Source organism: Polyodon spathula, chromosome 3 (assembly GCF_017654505.1).
Source record: "Polyodon spathula isolate WHYD16114869_AA chromosome 3, ASM1765450v1, whole genome shotgun sequence".
NCBI classification, from domain to species: domain Eukaryota; kingdom Metazoa; phylum Chordata; class Actinopteri; order Acipenseriformes; family Polyodontidae; genus Polyodon; species Polyodon spathula.
In genome coordinates, this window is record NC_054536.1 from 82,852,849 (window position 1) to 82,873,270 (window position 20,422).

The 20,422-nt window shown below is 38.3% G+C and overlaps 1 protein-coding gene across 1 annotated transcript in view; it reads left to right on the plus strand.

Annotated features, from left to right (window-relative positions):
- Positions 1-20,422, plus strand: part of LOC121313501 (NPC intracellular cholesterol transporter 1-like) — a 27,835-nt gene continuing 7,413 nt past the window's right edge. Inside the window, exons 1-19 of the mRNA XM_041246137.1 lie at positions 1-260; positions 5,170-5,298; positions 6,209-6,321; positions 6,702-6,877; positions 7,476-7,643; positions 10,874-11,123; positions 11,624-11,706; positions 12,148-12,518; positions 12,970-13,196; positions 15,038-15,138; positions 16,268-16,370; positions 16,899-17,088; positions 17,401-17,583; positions 18,278-18,392; positions 18,497-18,624; positions 18,906-19,040; positions 19,499-19,588; positions 19,875-20,065; positions 20,239-20,354. Coding sequence (XP_041102071.1) covers positions 183-260; positions 5,170-5,298; positions 6,209-6,321; positions 6,702-6,877; positions 7,476-7,643; positions 10,874-11,123; positions 11,624-11,706; positions 12,148-12,518; positions 12,970-13,196; positions 15,038-15,138; positions 16,268-16,370; positions 16,899-17,088; positions 17,401-17,583; positions 18,278-18,392; positions 18,497-18,624; positions 18,906-19,040; positions 19,499-19,588; positions 19,875-20,065; positions 20,239-20,354 — 2,947 coding nt within the window. The 5' untranslated portion in view covers positions 1-182. The remainder of the gene's footprint in view (positions 261-5,169; positions 5,299-6,208; positions 6,322-6,701; positions 6,878-7,475; positions 7,644-10,873; positions 11,124-11,623; positions 11,707-12,147; positions 12,519-12,969; positions 13,197-15,037; positions 15,139-16,267; positions 16,371-16,898; positions 17,089-17,400; positions 17,584-18,277; positions 18,393-18,496; positions 18,625-18,905; positions 19,041-19,498; positions 19,589-19,874; positions 20,066-20,238; positions 20,355-20,422) is intronic.

Consider the following 20,422-nt stretch of genomic DNA (forward strand, 5'->3'; position numbering starts at 1 on the left):
GAACACAGCGCTTTGTCGGGCGATCGAGGAAAGGGAGGAGGATCGGGAGGCGTCGCACAGACACGCAGGAAACAGATCGTAATGAAAGATTAGGAGCCGGTTACACACGAAAAAAGTCCTCTTTACAGAAACAGGGTTAACGTTATTCTGGTAAAACAACAATTTAAAATTAACGGAGTAAAATGGGGAAAGGTCCGTGGAGGAATCATGTGAAGTGGATTTGCCTTTTAATAATTTCATTGCAAGCATCCTATCATTGGGTAAGTCATGTGCTACTATAATTCTCAGTGAGAGTTAGACTGTATTTATTATTATTATTATTATTATTATGATGATGATGATGATGATGATGATGATGATGCAGGAAGTGTGGATTTTTTTGTTTTTGTTTACAGGACTTGTTTTCGACCAAAATAATTATAGTTTTGGGTTATAATTCACAGCAGGGACAAGAATACCGCCAGGGAAGTTTGGTTTGTGTTTTGTATTACTGATCTCAATCTGTGTGAGTAACAGACAGGCCCTGTGCTATATCTGTGTTATTGAGTGTTGTTTTTGCAAAGCCACAAACACTCGAGTTGCTGAGCTGTCATCATGTGAGAGCTATCTAGTCTGTGCGACAAACTCAGTGAAGGTATTCATGCTGGCTTTGCACACTAAGAGGTGTAGCCTATGCAGATTCGAAACGTTATTCTTTGTTTTTAGATTGTTATCGATGATATAAATATTATATAAAACGCATAAATAACGCAACCCATTCCAGACTTAATTATTAAGCACATGGTTATATAACTTTTGGCGTTTGAGAGTTTGTCTTCTGCTGTCAGTCAACCTTTACATAAACCAAGTTGTTCGAATACAAGAGTCTGGGAATCTTATTTCAAGCTCTGTAATTCCAAATGTCCCTCTCTGGCACATGGACATGTGAACTGAACACATTTACACCCATGGCAAGAACCCTCAGTAGCACAGTCCAATTAAGCAGAACAAGGTTGCGACCTGGAAACCTTTGTCATTTGGTCTCAAAGTAGGCAAAAAAAAAAAAAAAAAAAAACACAGCTCAGTTTCCACAGGTTTCAGTAAACCTCTTCTGCTGGAACTCTTTCACCCGGCACCCTGGCTTTTACTTTCCTCAGGGCTCCACTTCATTGCAGGGCCTTTCCACATGACTAAATAGAGGGTGGGAACCTGTGCCACTCTCTTTACAGCTCTTTCAATTTTCTTTTTTTGTAAAGCCTTACTTTCATCCCTAACAAAAATGTTATCCAAAATCCTTTTTTTGCAATACTACTTAGGCTATTCACACCAATGCAGCTACATATACCTATTTTACAGACTTTAAATTAATACAGTGGAAAGATTAATTTCTACCACAGCAGTAAGTGCATTTAGACTGTAAACATGTCATGTTTGCCTGATTGTGAATTGAATGGGATATGTGCCTCCTCCACTGTCTTACTGAAGTATGTAGTTTCCAATGAGAGTAACAAAGGAGAAATGCTGCATGATGACAGTATGCCAAGATGAAGCCAGAACTTAATGGTCAGAGAACCTAGTGATGGAGTGGGACGATTGAACTGCAGCACACCAAACAAAGTTCTATTGAGGCTTTTGTTTATTATAAAACAAATGGCAGCTTTGTGTTCCTCTTTTTCTCTCATTAAAATTCTGTGGAAGCAGTGCTGTTACATTATTTTTTCAACGCAGCAGATTCCTGGTGATGATGATCAGAATGTAGGGTGGCCGGGTACAACTCTAAGCTGAAATATAAAGAATACAAAAAAAAAAAAAATAATAATTAAAAGTTGTGGCTCAGTCATCGACCCACTCAAACAAGGTCTTTCAGGAAGTGTCAGGAAACTCTTTATTGTCACAAACATAAATAAGAGAAGAATGGTTGATATTATTCAAATGCTTTGAACAGAGCCTTTTTTGTTCTTAACATTGATTGAATGCCAGAAATCTAAACGATAGAACGTTAGTTGTTTTTAACTAGTGTACTGTAAGTTAATAACCAAGGTGGCTCTTAAAGTTTTTTACATACACAGTATGATATTTCATATTAATGTTAGTCTAGTTTTTTTTTCATATATTCCCCAAAATTGTTTTGTTTTAATACTTGAGAAGCTAAAAAAAATAAATTGCACTCGGTTTCCATCTTCTCTTCCCTTCTGCATCTGTTCCTTGTGATTTTAAAGCCCTGCAAGTCTTTGAAGGTCAGACCCAGCATGTTTCATATTCACTGATTTGCTGTGGGTCCTTCATTGAGTTTTCTCACCAAAATACAGAGAAGACTGAGAAGAATGCCACTGGAGCCAAATTTATTCAGAATATCCATTCAGAGATCCATACAGCCAAGTATCCATCAGAAGTTTGTAAAGCAGCAAAAGGAATTGATATTTTAATAATAATATATCTTTTACTAACATTTAAATAAAATAACAAATACACATAATATATACGGAATGCTGTATATAAGGTGGCTGTCAGTTGGACACGATTTGTAGTACTACTAAAAGAAACTTAGTAAAATGTTTTGATTATTTGACAAACTCCTTGCCAATGTTTTAAAAGACCTAGTCGAAGCTGTCAAAGAATCTCAGCCAATCAATTTCCAAGTAGAGCAGTCATTATCCAGCAGTGGTGATTCCCTCTGTATAGTATAATCAGTAAAATGCCCTCACCTTCTGTTCTGGAGCATAATGGACACTGCGTCAGACATTAATGCTTAAATAAATGACATCATCTTAGGAGCACTGACCCAGAAAATAAAAAGCAGCTTGTTAATGTTTTACAATGTTAACCTGTTTCCACAGTGGGACATCAAGGATCTTTTTTTGCAAAGTATGAGATAAACCCTTTGAAAGTGGAAAATGCAGACCAAGAACCTATAGAGTAAATAGATACAATAGGAACCACACTTGGCACTGGCGTAATATAAGTGGGTTAATACTTTGTGGTGCAGCCCTTTGGTTTATGCAAAGCAGAAACGTGCTTACACATTATGTGGATGAGATCACCAATCCTGTTCTGTGGGATTGCAGCTCATTCCTGGCACGCAGTCTGTATTTGGGGAAGTGGGTTTACTGGGAAGCTTTCACAGTGATCGGTTGAGGATAGCCCACACATGCTCAATGTGGTTCATGTCCAGTAATTGGCCCGGCCATGACAGAGTTGTGATGCCATGACTCTCTTTCTGTCTTAGCGTTGTACAGGCATTGTGAGCTGGGGCATCATCTTCCATAAAAATACTACCCTCTTTGGACATTTGACCATTTAGTGTAGGCAGGCAGAACTCTTTCTTGGAGAATGTTGATGTGTTGGGCAGAAGTTCCAGTTCCTTCACAGACCACCAGCTGTGACCGTCCACTGCCCGTACCACTCAAAGATGGAAAGACCATCAAGGCATCACAACTTTGTCTATTTAATCATAATTATAATTGTAACTTATTCAGTTAGACTGCACTGTTTCCTAAGTGTAAAAGCAGTATTCCAGATAACACTTGTTTTTGTTATTATTTACATACAGTAGGGTTTAAAGTCAGTCAGGCAGAGAGAGAGAAGGCTCTGGGCTACTTCAGTAATAAGGGCTTCTGACCATTGGAAAGAACTACTATTAGCTGTCTTTTTCAGAAATTGTAATACTTTTTTTTAATAGATGGAAACAATATACAGTGTTTAAGTATGATAATTATAACTGTGGTGTGTGATAAACTACCGCTCAGGCTTATTTGTATAAGACTGAGAACTGTTCTGTATCGCCCAAGCCGAACTGGCTACATTCATTTGCTAAGGCTAACACAGAGTGAAAGAGAAGCACTGAATAAAAGCACATGTCTTTGGGAAATCATCTGATTGTCACATGATGTGTGAATGGACACCTCTTATTTGAGCCTGTATTTTTCTGACCTCTTATAACCCTTGTTCTAGAATAAAGGGTAACATCGCAGCTCTTTCTTAGTTTCCTTCCTTAATTTAAGAGGCATGCTAAGAATAAACTTCAGATAGCACAGTGTAGACCTCAAATAAACTTTAAGCATTTCATTTTTTGTCAAAGTAGACAAGTAGGCAAAAAGCTGGAATATCTAGAAGAGCAACACTGTGATTTTGTGACCTTGGGAGGAATGAAAAAAGGACCCAATCTTCTGCTTTATAATTCCAACCGCCCTGCCCTCCAAGCTATGTGAAGGACATATACAGCATTGCTTAATATGTTCTTGCTAAAATGAGCTGGCGTTAACACTGTGTTAGATCCTAGTCAAGGTTTTCCCATTGGCAAATAAGCAAATAGACTTTTACACATTATGGTTTGAATTGTGTGTTTGTCTGAGTTTCCTTTGTGTCTAGCAACTATGCTTACTCTCATTAAACCAAGTAAAAGATTTATGGCACTTACGACTACCTACATTTGTGATATTTTGATATGCTTGTTAACCTCTGGTCCGTCTTTTGCACTGCACACATTCTGTTCTAGCACTGGCTATTGCTTCTCATGCTACAGGCTAACCCTCACAAAAAACTGTAAGTAATGGTTGGGTCTGTTTTTGATCTGACTGTTGTAGAAGGGACTGGGGATGGAATTTCATATTGTTGTATGATAAACTAAACTGTTTAATGGGTATAGTTTAATGCTTTCCAGAAACACAACATGTTAGGGAAGCATATTGATGTTTGTGAAAGCACCATGTAGTTGAATGTCAACCTTCTGTGCCTTTGGCTCAAGGTCTCACCTCTCCTAATGTGGGCTGCTGGGATGGCTTACAAAGAAAATGCAGTATTTGTGAATTTCCCCCAAAAATAAAATTGTGCCTTTAGAGATGATGGTGCAAGTGAAGTTAAATAGAGGTGGTTTAAAATCATTTCACTCAATGCTTTCACAAATGTATTATTAGAATGATGAAAAGGTGCCGTGCCTGTGTGCAGCAGGAGCTTACGGATTGCTTTAATAACGGGGCTCAGTGTAGATGAATACTGTGCGAAAGAACACTACACCCTAGAAATACACAAACACTGTACAGTATATATTGTAATCCACCAGGCTTGAATCCTAAACACAGAGCTTTCTGTTTGCTTTTCATTCTTCTCCCATTCTTTTGGAGAATTTTTCGTACTGTATAGTAGTGAGTTTTCTTGTCGTTCCTGGATGGTGTCCCCCCCGTCTCATTTCAGGTCCAGGCTCAGCATTGCGTGTGGTATGGAGAGTGCCAGACAGTCCCAAATACAGAGGAGAAGAAGTTTAACTGCAACTACACAGGGCCACCTCAGCCCTTGCTCCAGGAGGGTTATGAACTGGTGCAGGTAAGGAACTTTAGGCATTCCCGCTAGTGCCTTATCTTTTGTAGATGTTTAGAATATTGCAATATTTTAACATTTATTTGCCTAATCCAAACCACAGAAGTGCTAAAACAAAACACACACAAATGCACACACACGTATAAGAAGTAGTGTGATGCTGTTAAGCATCTCCATGAAGGCAGAATACAGTATGTTCTTTTGAACGCTTTGCTACCTCAACTGCTTATGCTGTATCTCATTCACTGTTTGAGATGGTGACTTCTTTGGTTTTTCACACAGAAAAAAAAAAACATTTTTAGTTTTAACAAGTTGAAAGATTCTGTTTTTATCCACAGCTGCCACACAGTATCTTAATGCTACTGGACAGAGAACATTGTCATTTTCAGATTTGCAATCTTGAAACACTGGAGGATAAAGACATTTTTTCTTCTGCAAAAAACAATAAGCTACTGTTTTTTTTGTTACTGACTTGTGTCTTTCTTTAATACTTTGTTCGCATGCATGTACAAATCAGAAACATTAATTTTTTTAATTTGAGAATGATCTCACATTTTGTATTGCTGCAGTAAAACATTTCCTCAAAAGTTCTTTGTTGTGGATTTTGCCTTGCATGTGGGACAACACCTTGTTCTTGCATGTGCTTGTCTTTGCTTTAGGCTACTGATTTGTTCATGCCGAGTAATGTTTCTTGCACACTTGTGCACAAGGAAGTCGAAAGGAGCAGTGGAACACATACCTGCTGCTACTGAAGAATCTTAAGACCCTTTACTGTCTGTAGTACTGTACATCCTTTTATAGTGCTTCAAACACAAAACTATACAATGGACAAGGTTTGAAAAATCACTTGAACAGAATAACTTGACTGAAACCTTAATTCATTAGAATGCATTATGTTTTTGTTGCTTTCTTGTAGGAACTGTGCCCAGATTTTTTGAATGGCACTGAGAATATTAGTCTCTGTTGTGATGTGCAACAACTTAAGACCCTCAAAGGAAATCTCCAACTCCCTCTCCAGTTTCTGTCCAGGTACGTCACCCCAAAGTTAAGATAATGGGGGGGGGATCATATATTGCATTAAAAAGTACAGCTCATTATACCATCGCCATACTTTCATTTATCATCTGATGGCAGAACCACTATGGTCACAGGCTTGTGTAGAAATGTCAGCATTGATAATGTTGCATTGCTCACATTTTGTCATAGAGGAGTACTGCAGTATGTACTACATTTTAACTGTTTAACGCATCTAGGTGAATGAGCCTTATTAAACCTGAAAACAAGATAACTGAATTTGACACCTCATGCTAGCTCTGGTGGTAAAAGTAATGTAATGATGGTTGGTCACACTGATAATAAAAGCAAGTTATTGTGGGATCTATTCTGAGTCTTTGTTTCTTTCATGTCAGGTGTCCATCTTGCTTCTATAACTTGATGAACCTGTTCTGTGAGTTAACATGCAGTCCTCATCAGAGTGATTTTGTTAATGCCACACAGTTCGAGCCCTACGTGGATCCAGTCACAAAAGAAAACAAAACCAGTGTTACTGCAGTACAGTATTACATTGGAAGCACGTTTGCAAATGGTGAGGAAACTTAAGAAAAAAAAAAACACGGTTCTTTGGCGTAATAGTCTGAAATACCAGTCTGGAGTGTATGAATAGTATTAGGCAAGAAGTCATGGTTTTGACTGCTCTGTACACCATGTATTTAGCCATGGCCTTAGTCATGAGTTATGAACTCACTGAGAGCGGGTGAAAAGGCCAACTGTATGCCTCTATCTTCCTTTTTTATGTAGTGTAGGAGAGTTAATACTAAAAGTGTTTGTATAGTGAAGGAACTCGCTTTAGCAATTAGAATTTAGGATTTATCTCTCAAGTTTTTATGTGGTGATTCTTAATAGATTCTCAGAAAAATGCAGTTTGTATATTTTTAACTTTTGAAATTGTAACCGTGTTGTTTTTCCAAACTTATAACCAAACTACTATATAAATCTTTGAAACTTTGAGATGCAAACTTTTTTTCAATTGCTGAGTGTTATAGCAAAACGTTCCCCCAAAGCACCCACTGGCTGTTAATTTATCTGTTTGTGAGAGCATGTTGGGTTTGATTTGCCATGTTGGTCAAACACCCTTAGTTTTTAAAACTGTGTTTCTTAGTGCATTTTCTCTTGCTCTTTGTTAGCTATGTATAATGCCTGCAAAGACGTTGAGGCTCCTTCTAGTAATGACAAAGCATTGGGGCTGTTGTGTGGGAAAGATGCCAAAGACTGCAATGCCACTAACTGGATCCAGTACCTGTTCAGTGTAAAAAATTCACAGACGCCATTTCCAATCAATCCCATCTTTTCAGGTAAGAAATCTGATTAAGTTAAATATATACAGTTGTAGAAAAGGTTAAAAAACACGATGGAAATTTATAATTTCTACAAATTTCTCTAAAACAAATAACTATAAGAAAAATCTTTTGTAGCAAAAGTGTTGCTTTTGTGGATGAGGAAAAAACGTTACAAGAAATAAATGTCTACAATTATTTATTTCAGCAATTTTTTTGCAAAACTGCAAAAATGCTAATTCAGAAGTAGTCATACCCTGACAAGGAAAATTAAATTAATAGTTAGTTGAGGCACCTTTAGCAATAATAACCTAATTTAAACGATTAGGATATTTGTCAATGAGCTTTTGCAATGATTCTTTAGATGTTTGACCATTCTTCAACACAAAACTCATACCAAAGATTCTCAATCGTGTTTAGATCAGGACTTTGACTAGGCCACTCCAGAACCTTGATTTTATTCTTCTTTAACCATTCTGAAGCAGATTTTGAGGTGTGCATTTGCGCTTTAAACCAAGTTTTGTGTCGGAGGGTTTCAGATGATTGGCCAATATGCTATAGAATCCATTTTACCATGTATTTAGAACAGAATTTCCTGTGCCATTAGAGGAGAAACAGCCCCACCGAAGGATGTTACCTCCTCCATGCTTGACAGTAGATATAGTGTTCTGTTCTTACTGAGCCTCAACACACTTTCTCCAAATGTATTGACTATCAGGGTGACTAAATAGCTCGATTTTTATTTATTTTTTGTTTGTTTTTATTTTCTTTGTTTCATCACTCCACAAAACCTTGACCAGAACTCCTATCCATCACTCAAGTGCCGTTTTGCAAACTTTAAGCGATTGTCCTTGTGACGTTTTCCTAAGAGTAGCTTTTTCCTTGGTGCGACCATTGAGTCCTTCACCATGCAATACTCGACCTGTGATTGAAATGGAAACCCCAGGCCACTTGCATCCAATTCACTTTGAATATCTTTGGCAGTTAATCTCAGATTGTTATTAACCTTCCTCACAATTCTTCTACTTGTTCTTGGTGAAAGAACCTTCTTTCTTCCAGGCCAAGGGAGTGTTGTGACAGTACCATGAGTCTTGTACTACTTGATAATAGAAACAATAGTTAAAATTGGGATACTCAAATGCTTGGAAATCTTGTATCCTTCTCCAGCTTTATAACAATAAATAATTTTCTGCCTATCCAGTATTTTCTAGAATTAGGTTCTGCATTATCGTATTGAAATTTAGCACCTTGTAGACGATACTATCTGAAGTAACTTGCAAAAAATATATGGTGAATAAGTAGATTCAAGAAAATTGAAAGTCCTTTTCTTCAGTCAGTTGCCAGGTTTATTGAAATATGCAGGGAGTCTGGTCCCAGGTACAGGACAAACACAATACTCATCATTACAATGTTTGCATGACATTAAATACCCTTCTGTATAGATGGTCCACCTCCCCTTTCTCTGACACTTAACCAATGGTCAAGGTAATTTAATTTATTGTGTGAGTGTTAATGTGTGTCTGTCTGTATGTATGTGTGTGTGTGTGTGTGTGTGTGTGTGTGTGTGTAGTCTAGTGTGACAACCTCTGAACTCAGTGCATTCTTCACACTCCTGGAGAAAAAAGGTCCATAAATCTGCCCCTTTGATCCCAGTGGCATTATCTCTTTCGATCTCTCTGAGAACCTCTGGGTCCAATGCCAGTCCCTGGGAGCCTTTTAGCCCCTTTATGCTTTGCATTCCAAAGTCTTACAGCCTGGCCCCTTCTAGTCCACAGCATTGTTATCTTTTTAGCTTGCAGTCAATGCTGGGCAAGAAACTTGTAGACGCATCGTCTCTATCAATTGTAAGCAGTACATGCAATTTGAACCAAACAGTCTGCTATCTGCAATATTAGTCTCTTTTCAGAAAAGAACACCAGTATAGCTCTGCCAGTCCACATGCGTAGCAAACCCCTAATCAATTCTCAATATGTTTTCCAACACTATCATAGCATCAAAGGGTATGAATACTTTTGACTACATATCTATCTATCTATCTATCTCACACAACATGAATCTCAGTGAAAGTTATCGCAAAAACAATGTTGTTGTACCTTTTTATTTTATTAGATTTGTGTAATATAATTAATTTTTATACTGTTCGATTTATTTATTTATTTATTTTTGCCAAAATATCGACATTTATTTTAGAAAGAATTTACTGTTTTTTTTTTAATCTTTATTTTCAGTTCAAGCAGAGAACAGGTGAAATCAACCTTAATGCTTTAATTTGAGAAACATGTCATTTATCGAAACCCCTTTATCATATTCAGCATGCAACAAAACCATGGTTACCAACATTCTGATTGTAATAACGTTTGATCACAGCAAAGCTACTGTATGCCTTGTAAAGATAAAGATCCTACACAAATTAAAAAAAATGTCTCAATTAAACCGTAGAAAACACAGCATATAAAACTGTCTTACGCAGACCTTTTATAGCTTAAATTTACGAGTAAAAATAATATGCACAAAACATTAGATAGTTGAACAGAACTAACTTGCACTTATTATTCGAAGTCTGAGCTCCCCCTCTCCTGCTTCAGCACAGCTGTACTCAGAGTCTCTGGAAGGCAAGGCAGACGGGCCCGCTTTGTCCTGCCTCAGAGACTTCAGCCGTCGGTCAGGGTATTGTGCACAGTATTCGTTAAATGTTTTCCTCTTGCGCCCCATTTTCAAATCAAACTAGTAACTGTCACGGTATACCTATAGAAAAAGTTCAACTACACCTTAACCCACTCATTTCAAAGTAGGCGCTTTGAATGACAGCCGCTGTAGCTGGCAAATGAAAGTGCACAGTCGGTGCAGGTCTTAACGATAGATGAATGAGAGCTTTGTACTACTGCTTCAGACAAAGAGGTCTGTCAGAATAGGGTGAAATGACAGTGACGGTGAAACTACAGTACTAACGGACCACTGAGATGACTGACAGCTACCCCTAGCCATTCAAAGCGGAATGCAGGTGGGACAGACAGAAAGTATAAAAACTACACAAACTAGGGATGATTTCTAAATGATAGGGAGTGGTTTTACCAATGTATTTCAGTCGAACTCCTTTTTTGGAGTTTGATGTTTAACAAGCTTTACCAATTTTAATATCGAAAAGTAGCAAGCCTAATTATAATCTAGGTGATTGTCTGAAACGGTTTCAAATAAATAGGTGCACTCGGATCAGCCAGTGCTAATTGAAGGTGTGGTTTTCTTTGCAGATCTCCCAGTCGAAGGAATGAGTCCTATGAACGATGCTACAAAAGGCTGCAATGAATCCGCGGACGGCAGTTCCGGGCCCTGCAGCTGCCAAGACTGTTCTATTGTTTGCGGACCCAAGCCTCAACCGCCCCCTCCCCCAACACCATGGACAATATTTGGCTTGGATGCCATGGTGGTGATCATGTGGATCTCCTACATGGTGTTTCTCCTGATCTTCATCGTTGCAGTCCTGGGAGCTTGGTGTTACAGGCAAGTATGGTTTTTTTTTGTTCTTGTTCATCTTCGGCAGTTTATTGTACCCAATTGCAATTCTAAAGGGCTGTAGAAGGCAGCTGTGTTAGCCACGTAGAGTCTGACAGACTAACAAGACAGATATGGACACTAAACAAAAAATGATTACTACTGAATACCTTTTAAAATGATTGCAACTGACAAAATAATTCCTAAAATCCGACCTGTTGCGCACATGCATCTGTTATATGGTGTCAAGTGCAATTTTAAAGAATTGAGAGAAATGCTTGTTTTAGTCATTTTAAAACATAATATACTTACGATAAAACAGTTGATTAAAATCTCAGTTTGCAAGACTATTTGAGAATTGTATTATAAGATTTTATGTATGTTACTTAAAAATGTATTAAATATTGATAAAAAAAAGACAACTAATTAATTGGCCTTTTAATCTATTCATCAGTTCTTGCTTTTAAATTTGGTATTTTATATATATGTACATATGGCTTCTCTTGCAGAAAAAGATTAATCATGTCAGAGTACGGACCTATTCTCGACAACAATTCTCTTAATTCAGTCAAAAGAGACAGCGAACATCAAGGTGGGCAACCCTTTTTGTCTGTGATAATGAGATGCTGCATGTCTAGTTTTAGAAATAAATGTATCTTGTAAAACTTGAAGTAAACCAGACAGTCTTAATGTAATAAGTTATTAGAAAGTTGGTGAAGCAGGCTAGTTTACATTAGCTTTACTGTCTTTCAACCCTGTGGGCAAAATGAGGTTAGCAAGTCTCAAAAGAGCCAACGGTGTATGTATTGGTCCACATCACAAAACCAACACACAATGTCACAATGCCAATGTCTGCTTGCCAGTCGGTTAGCACTGAGAGTGCAGGATTCGGGTCAGGATTGAAGTACACTAGCAGAGCTACGAGGAGAAGTCCTCATGGCATCTTCCTTACTGTAACCAGTTACTGTAACTGTTAAGTACTGTAAGTGTTCCCAGATTCATTCTCCCTAGTGGATGTCTATCTTTTTCACAGGTCAGACCTCCTGCTGTGAAACCATCGGCGAGAGATTTGAGAACTTCTTACGGCACCTCTTTACTAACTGGGGGTCCTTCTGCGTCCGGCACGCGTTGCCCGTCGTGCTGTGCACGCTGATCTTCATTGCCATCTGTTCTTCTGGCCTGGTTTACATGAAGGTAACCACCAACCCCGTGGATATCTGGTCATCCCCCAGCAGCCAAGCACGCAAAGAAAAAGATTACTTCGACTCTCACTTTGGGCCCTTCTTCCGCACAGAGCAGCTCATTATTACTGCCCCGCGAAGCAATGTTACAATATACTCGCCCTACTTTGGAGGATCGGATGTACCTTTTGGCCCTCCACTGGACAAAAGTATCCTGCACCAGGTAATTAACAATGGCGGTTTGTAGACAAAAAAAAGGTCACAAGTCAAGAAGTGAAAACCTGTAAAAACCCTATGCTGTATCCAGACCCCTTTTTTAATGCATTAAAAGCATTTCTCGTAGTAAAAGCATCTGCGGATGTCGTTTTGATGTGCGGATTGGTTTGCACAGCTGTTCTGAGGTGATGATAAACAATTCACGACATCACTGGGAGGCACACGATGTCATGACATGAGTCAAAAAAAAGTGTGATACTATTTTCTTTTTTATGTTTTGTATTTATGGACGGAGAACACATTTCTTTAAATGTGTACACTTAACTGCAGTAAATTCAACAATACCATTTACAGAGACTTTTTGCCAAATTCACAATCTAGTACAATCGAGGGCCCACAATATTTGGTGTAATTGTAAACTTTCCGCACTGTAATTCTGTATCTGCACCTTGTTTCAGGTGCTGGACCTTCAGGATGACATTGAGAAGATAGAAGCCACCTATGAGAATGAGACTGTTATGTTGAGTGATATCTGCCTGGCACCTCTTGCCCCCTATAACAATAACTGCACTATTATGAGTGTCCTGAACTACTTCCAGAACAGCCACTCCGTTTTGGATCACACCGTTGGGGATGACTTTTGGGTCTTTGCCGATTACCACACCCACTTCCTGTACTGTGTCAAGTAGGTTGATCAGATATATAGTTCTAATTATGTGAGTTAGCTTTCTTAATGCACCAGCATAGTTTTTCATTGATTTGATACAGTAAATGCACAGTGTAATTTTCTCAAGTTCATGTTATTATGAAGCTAGTTGAAATGAACCATGTTTATAATAAGAAATAAGCTATTGCATGTATGTGTGTGTGATATATACAGTCCGTACTATGCAAAAATTTTAGGCAGGTGTGAAAAAATGCTGTAAAGTAAGAGTGCTTTCAAAAATAGACATGTTAATAGTTTATATTTATCAATTAACAAAATGCTAAGTGAGTGAACACAAGAAAAATCTACATCAAATCCATATTTGGTGTGACCACCCTTTGCCTTCAAAACAGCATCAATTCTTCTAGGTACACTTGCACACAGTTTTTGAAGGAACTCGGCAGGTAGGTTGGCCCAAACAACTTGGAGAACTAATCACAGTTCTTCTGTGGATTTAGGCAGCCTCAGTTGCTTCTCTCTCTTCATGTAATCCCAGACAGACTCGATGATGTTGAGATCAGGGCTCTGTGGGGGCCATACCATCACTTCCAGGACTCCTTGTTCTTCTTTACGCTGAAGATAGTTCTTAATGACTTTTGCTGTATGTTTGGGGTCGTTGTCATGCTGCAGAATAAATTTGGGGCCAATCAGATGCCTCCCTGATGGTATTGCATGATGGATAAGTATCTGCCTGTACTTCTCAGCATTGAGGAGACCATTAATTCTGACCAAATCCCCAACTCCATTTGCAGAAATGCAGCCCCAGACTTGCAAGGAACCTCCACCATGCTTCACTGTTGCCTGCAGAAACTCATTTGTGTACCGCTCTCCAGCCCTTCGGCGAACAAACTGCCTTCTGCTACGGACAAATATTTCAAATTTTGACTCATCAGTCCAGAGCACCTGCTGCCATTTTTCTGCACCCCAGTTCCTGTGTTTTCGTGCATTGTTGAGTCGGTTGGCCTTGTGTCCACGTCGGAGGTATGGCTTTTTGGCTGCAAGTCTTCCATGAAGGCCACTTCTGACCGGACTTCTCCGGACAGTAGATGGGTGTACCAGGGTCCCACTGTTTTCTGCCAATTCTGAGCTGATGGCATTGCTGGACATCTTCCGATTGCGAAGGGAAGTAAGCATGATGCGTCTTTCATCTGCTGCAGTAAGTTTCCTTGGCCGACCACTGCGTCAACAGTCCTCAGTGTTGCCCGTTTCTTTGTGCTTCTTCAAAAGAGCTTGGACAGCACATCTGGAAACCCCTGTCTGCCTTGAAATTTCTGCCTGGGAGAGACCTTGCTGATGCAGTATAACTACCTTGTGTCTTGTTGCTGTGCTCAGTCTTGCCATGGTGTATGACTTTTGACAGTAAACTGTCTTCAGCAACCTCACCTTATTAGCTGAGTTTGGCTGTTCCTCACCCAGTTTTATTCCTCCTATACAGCTGTTTCTGTTTGAGTTAATGCTTGTGTTTCAGCTTACATATTGAATTGATTATCATTAGCACCTGTTTGGTATAATTGTTTAATCATACACCTGACTATATGCCTACAAAATCCCTGACTGTGTGCAAGTGTACCTAGAAGAATTTATGTTGTTTTGAAGGCAAAGCGTGGTCACACCAAATATGGATTTGATTTAGATTTTTCTTCTATTCACTCACTTTGCATTTAGTTAATTGATAAATATAATCTATTAACATGTCTATTTTTGAAAGCATTCTTACTTTACAGCATTTTTTCATACCTGCCTAAAGTACAGTACTGATATATATAAAATATTTATTTGCTACTATATGAAAGTTTTTTCTTACTGGGTTTTGTTTTCAGGGCTCCAGCTTCCCTAAATGACACTAGTATGCTCCATGACCCTTGCTTGGGTACCTATGGTGGGCCAATCTTCCCTTGGGTGGTACTGGGAGGCTATGATAGTAAGTTTAATGTTTACAGTATTTCTGGTTGTATGTGGACTAAACATAAGGAGCTGTAATTTCAAAGCGGGTAGGATTGGGTGGGCATGTCAGGTACTCTACCTTAAACATATTCCTTGTAAAAGAATGAACACCTTTTTACCTGAAGTCAGCATGAGGGCCAACGTTTATGTTTGTTTCATGCAAAAGTATTTCTGAGGTAAAAATGGCATCTAATTGGTGACTAGTGAATAAAGATGATAGATAGCTTATCAGTATACTGCAGTCAAAAAGGATAATTTTCTCAACAGCATTTCTTTCTTAAGTACTTCCTTAATAGAAGAAAGTATGACAGGGAAATTACCAATTGATCAATCGCTAATTGGGTACAAAATTTAGTTTACAAATGAAACAAACATTTATATATTGGACCATCTGCTGGGCAGAAACTGATGTTCTGGTTTGATTACCTTTGTTAGGCACAAATCCTTTAACACAGGGTGTAGAAGATGCTAATTGAATAAGTAGGGTGAGGTAGAAGCTCATACTGTAACAGTCTCCATTTCTGTCATTCTGGCATGTAGTTGTGTAATTTGTTACTGTAGTCGAATCTTTGCACACCTGCGTAATTGTATTTGTAATTGCAATTACAATTGACATCAGTTCAATTCCACACCTTTCCAAGCTTAGTGTTTTGCATTGAGCGAACATTCTTGTATTTTCAACCACTTTTAGTGACCCCATTTGTTTGAAAAAATGTTCTATAGTGTGTTTCTGGGATTGTGTCTGTGGTTCCTGCTTGGTAGAATAAACTGAGCAAACATGTTAATGTGTGGAGCTGTTTGTTACTTTTTACTGTTATTTCGGATGAGATGTAAAACCCAGGTCCTATTGTAAGTGACTCTGCAACAATTGTTGATGATTCATAGTTCACCAGCTAGTCTTTAAGTCGCTTTGGATAAAGCACCTGCTAAATGGCTAATTAATAATAATAATAATAATAAATAATAATAATAATAATAATAATAATAATAATAATAATAATAAAAATTGCAGTTACTGCAGCATATTTGTAACTACTTGTAATTGAACAAAACAGCATTGTAATTGAAAGGACAGGACTGACTAATTCTGAATTTCAATGTTGCAGGTGACAATTACAACAATGCCACAGCTCTGGTGATAACCTTCCCTGTGAACAACTACCACAATGACACAGAGAAACTGAACAAAGCCCTGGCCTGGGAGAAAGAGTGGGTTTACTTTAAGAAATATAACTAGGATGCCTGTAGAAATGGGATAACATGTTTTAGGCTTATATTTTAGTCTTTTATATGTCCAACGATTTAAATCTGTGATATATAAGGAAAACAAATCCTATCCTGTTACTGATTGTGTGACCATGGTCCTTCACTTTACCCTACTACATAAGAACAGTAACGAGTGACCATTCGGCCCATCTAAGCTTGTCCGGTTCCTAGTAGCTGATTGATCTCAGAACTTTGTCAAGTTGAGTCTTAAAGGTTTCAAATGTTTCTGCCTCGACAGCATGCCTATGTAGCCAATTCCATACACTCTGCACGCTCTGTGTGAAGAAGTGCCTCCTTCCCTCTGCCTTGTCTTATCTCCACTTCATTTTGAACGGTCTCTTGTGGTCCACTAGAATAAAGACAGGAGGGAGGGAAACAAAACAGCAATTTAAATAATGCTTAACAAATGATTCACTACACAATCCTGCCAATGAAAATATTCAACTAATCACCTCCTGCATTTTTTGTCAGGTTTGTCAAATTTGTGAAGAATTACAGTAATCCCAATTTGACCATTTCTTTCAATTCCGAGAGGAGTATTGAAGACGAAATAAACCGTGAAAGCAGCAGTGATATCAGCACCATTGTCATCAGCTACGCCATTATGTTTGCCTACATATCCATTGCCTTGGGACACATCAAGAGCTGTCGCAGACTATTGGTGCGTGAGGCCTATTTATTTATGTTCAGTTGTGTTCATCTTTGAGTAAGCTTCATACTGGAGCAGAAGATTCTCTAATTCTCAAGTTTATTCAAGCATTTGTAACATAAAGGTTTCTTGCTAATGCATACTACTTCAGCATGCAGTTATAGTTAGTGAGAAATACTGAGTACAAAGAGACCATATTGTATAGGAGACTGCCTGGTCTCGCTAGTGCTATCCAGTCTTTCAAATGTGATAAATAAAATAGTAAGCATTTATGTATGTATGTATGTATGTATGTATGTAATGTTATTTGTTCTTCTTTGTCAGGTGGACTCTAAAATCTCCCTGGGGATTGCCGGCATCCTAATTGTGCTCAGTTCTGTTGCCTGTTCCCTTGGTATCTTCAGTTACGTGGGAATTCCCCTCACGCTCATTGTCATTGAAGTGATCCCATTCTTGGTGCTAGCTGTTGGTGTAGACAATATATTCATTATTGTCCAGACCTATCAGGTATTGATTTTAAAATCTTTCATAGTTATCTCCTCAAATTTACAGCCGGTTTATTTTGCCTTTTACTCCGCATTTTTAAAACAAAGCAAAGTTAAAAACACAGTGGTGCCCATAAGTACAGTATTCATTCATTCAAACTGTCAAAGTACAGTTACTACTTTATAAATATTTAATTTCAATCGACAATTTTGATTTTTGTGTAAAACTATAAGTTGTTTATTTTTTTGTTCAGAGTTAATTCTGTATAATGCACATTTGATAACTTTTTCGCTATTTAAGCCTTCATATTAGACTGTACAAGCCACTACCTAAAAGTACAGTCAGCAGTTTGTGGTTGGATTGTTTTTGTAAAAATAACATTGTAGTTATTTTATTCATTCTTATTTCAATCGAACTGTATGAGTTGTACCATGTTTGCACAGCACTGTGTATTGTAATTGATTCATTCACTGCAGTTCTTTCAACCATTTTCATAAGGACATTTAACTAAAAATAAACTTGTAAATACTGTAAATGTGTGAGTTCTGCTAGTTATGTGCATGTTAATGTCATGGCTCATGTGCACCCGTGGTTAACTCGACACTAAATGGCTTCCCCGTTGGGTGTCAAGCTTAGCAAGGTTGACTGTGTGTAATTTCTAACACAGAGCGACCACGTCTTTCTAGTCATTCAGTAACTGTTGTTTCCTCCTTAGCGAGATGAGCGGTTGTCTCGGGAGGAGCTCCACCAGCAGATTGGTAGAATTCTTGGCGATGTGGCGCCCAGTATGTTGTTGTCCTCATTATCTGAGACTGTTGCCTTCTTCCTGGGTAAGAACACTCATTACACCACTGTGGTCGAATGTAGCAAATTACTCCCCACTTCTCCTTTTTGTTTTAGTTTTTTCTCGTTTTGAACTGAATTTCTTGTTTAGGTGCGTTATCCACCATGCCTGCTGTGCGCACCTTTTCCCTGTTTGCGGGGCTGGCAGTGTTTATTGACTTCCTGCTTCAAATCACATGCTTTGTGAGCCTTCTGGGTCTGGACATCAAGCGGCAGGAGGTGAGACAGTCAAACAGGCAGAAAACCGAGCCCAGAAACATAGGGCTCTCTTCTGAAGAAAGTGTAAAGAACTAAACGTAATGGATATATATTAGTTGCTGGAAGGAGTTAGATTAAATTTATTAGCTAGTACTGTAACTGCACTCCACCATGAACCAGCTTTCTGTCTTTATGCTGCAATTCAAATACACTTTTCAGATAAATTAAAGAAAGTAGGTTTACTGTTTGGCAATTTACAGCATTAAATATTTAATATATATTGCATTTTTTGTGGTTGACAGAGCAATCGCTTGGATATTCTGTGCTGCCTGAAACAGGAGGAGGGCACTGAAGAAAAGTCAGATGGATTTCTTTTCTGGTTTTTTAAAACCTTCTATGCCCCATTCATACTGAAAGAGTGGGTGCGGCCTATTGTGGTAAGACAGGACATGAAGGAAAATATTATTAGAATCCCATGTGCTAGTTTTATTATTATGAGTCATTCTTTGTGCTTTTAAACCAGTCCTTGCTCCTGTCAACTTCTGCAAAATGCAAACACAGACCTGTCTTGGTCTGACGTCAAGTTCCAATTTCTGAAGGCTACACATATTAAGTTTCAAAGAATGATGTTTATGGCAGACTGCTGTTCCTTTTTTAATTTCCAGGTTAACAATGAAATAAAAACACAGAGATGGCCACATGAATACAGTAGTTCTCCCAAAAAAAAAAAAAAAAGTTTCGGTATAAAATTTTTTTATTTTATTTTTTCACAGTTTATTAAGCTGCTAAAATCTAGTGAGTAGGTAGATTGTCAGAAAAGACCTCAAGGGTGTACTGTACTGTACAGGATGTTTGCTTCAACTGTAACTGTACTGTTTTTTGTTGTCTATTGCAGATAGCATCGTTTGTTGGCATTTTGTCCTTTAGTATTGCTGTGGTCAACAAAGTGGAGATTGGCTTGGACCAGAAACTCTCAATGCCTGATGTAGGTGGAATCTAAATTAACAAATACAAATACAATACAGTATGGCATTATTGATTTTTGTTATATAGTAACAGATGACTAATTAATTTATGAAATACTTTGTCAATTTGAAACAAATGTTTTATTAACTTATAGAACGGTATAAACAACACTCCCTGATTGTTCTCTTTTAATCTTGTTCATGTGTATGATCAAACTTCGACACATAGGTCGGCAGTGTCATTTTACCTTCTCCTTAAATCTCTGTAACGGATAAAAGAACACCCCATTATGCTTTTTTCTGTAGGATTCCTATGTTGTGGATTACTTTGAGTCCTTAAGCACATACCTCCACTCTGGCCCACCTGTGTACTTTGTAGTAGAGGAAGGCCACAACTACACTTCACTGGAGGGACAGAATATGGTTTGTGGGGGAGTTGGCTGCAACAATAACTCTCTGGTACAGCAGATCTTCACGGCTGCAGAAATCGACAACTAGTAAGTATTCAGAAAATCCTATCCCTGTGAGCTTATGCAAAAAGTCCATTGTATTGTATAGGGACCAAAAGAAAGATTCAATAAGATTGCTTTAGTGGCGTGTTAAAGATAGCACTCCAAAAGAGATGTGTTTGTTGTTTTCTTTTCGATAGCTAATTTTCTTTATCTTCTAGCACAAGAATTGGCTTTTCCCCCTCCTCCTGGATTGATGATTACTTCGACTGGGTTAAACCCCAGTCAGCCTGCTGCAGATACTACAACACTACAATACAGTTTTGCAATGCTTCAGGTAAACGTGTATATGGGATCTATTTATTACAGATCAAAGGTTAGTTTCACTTGTCAGTGATGGGAAAC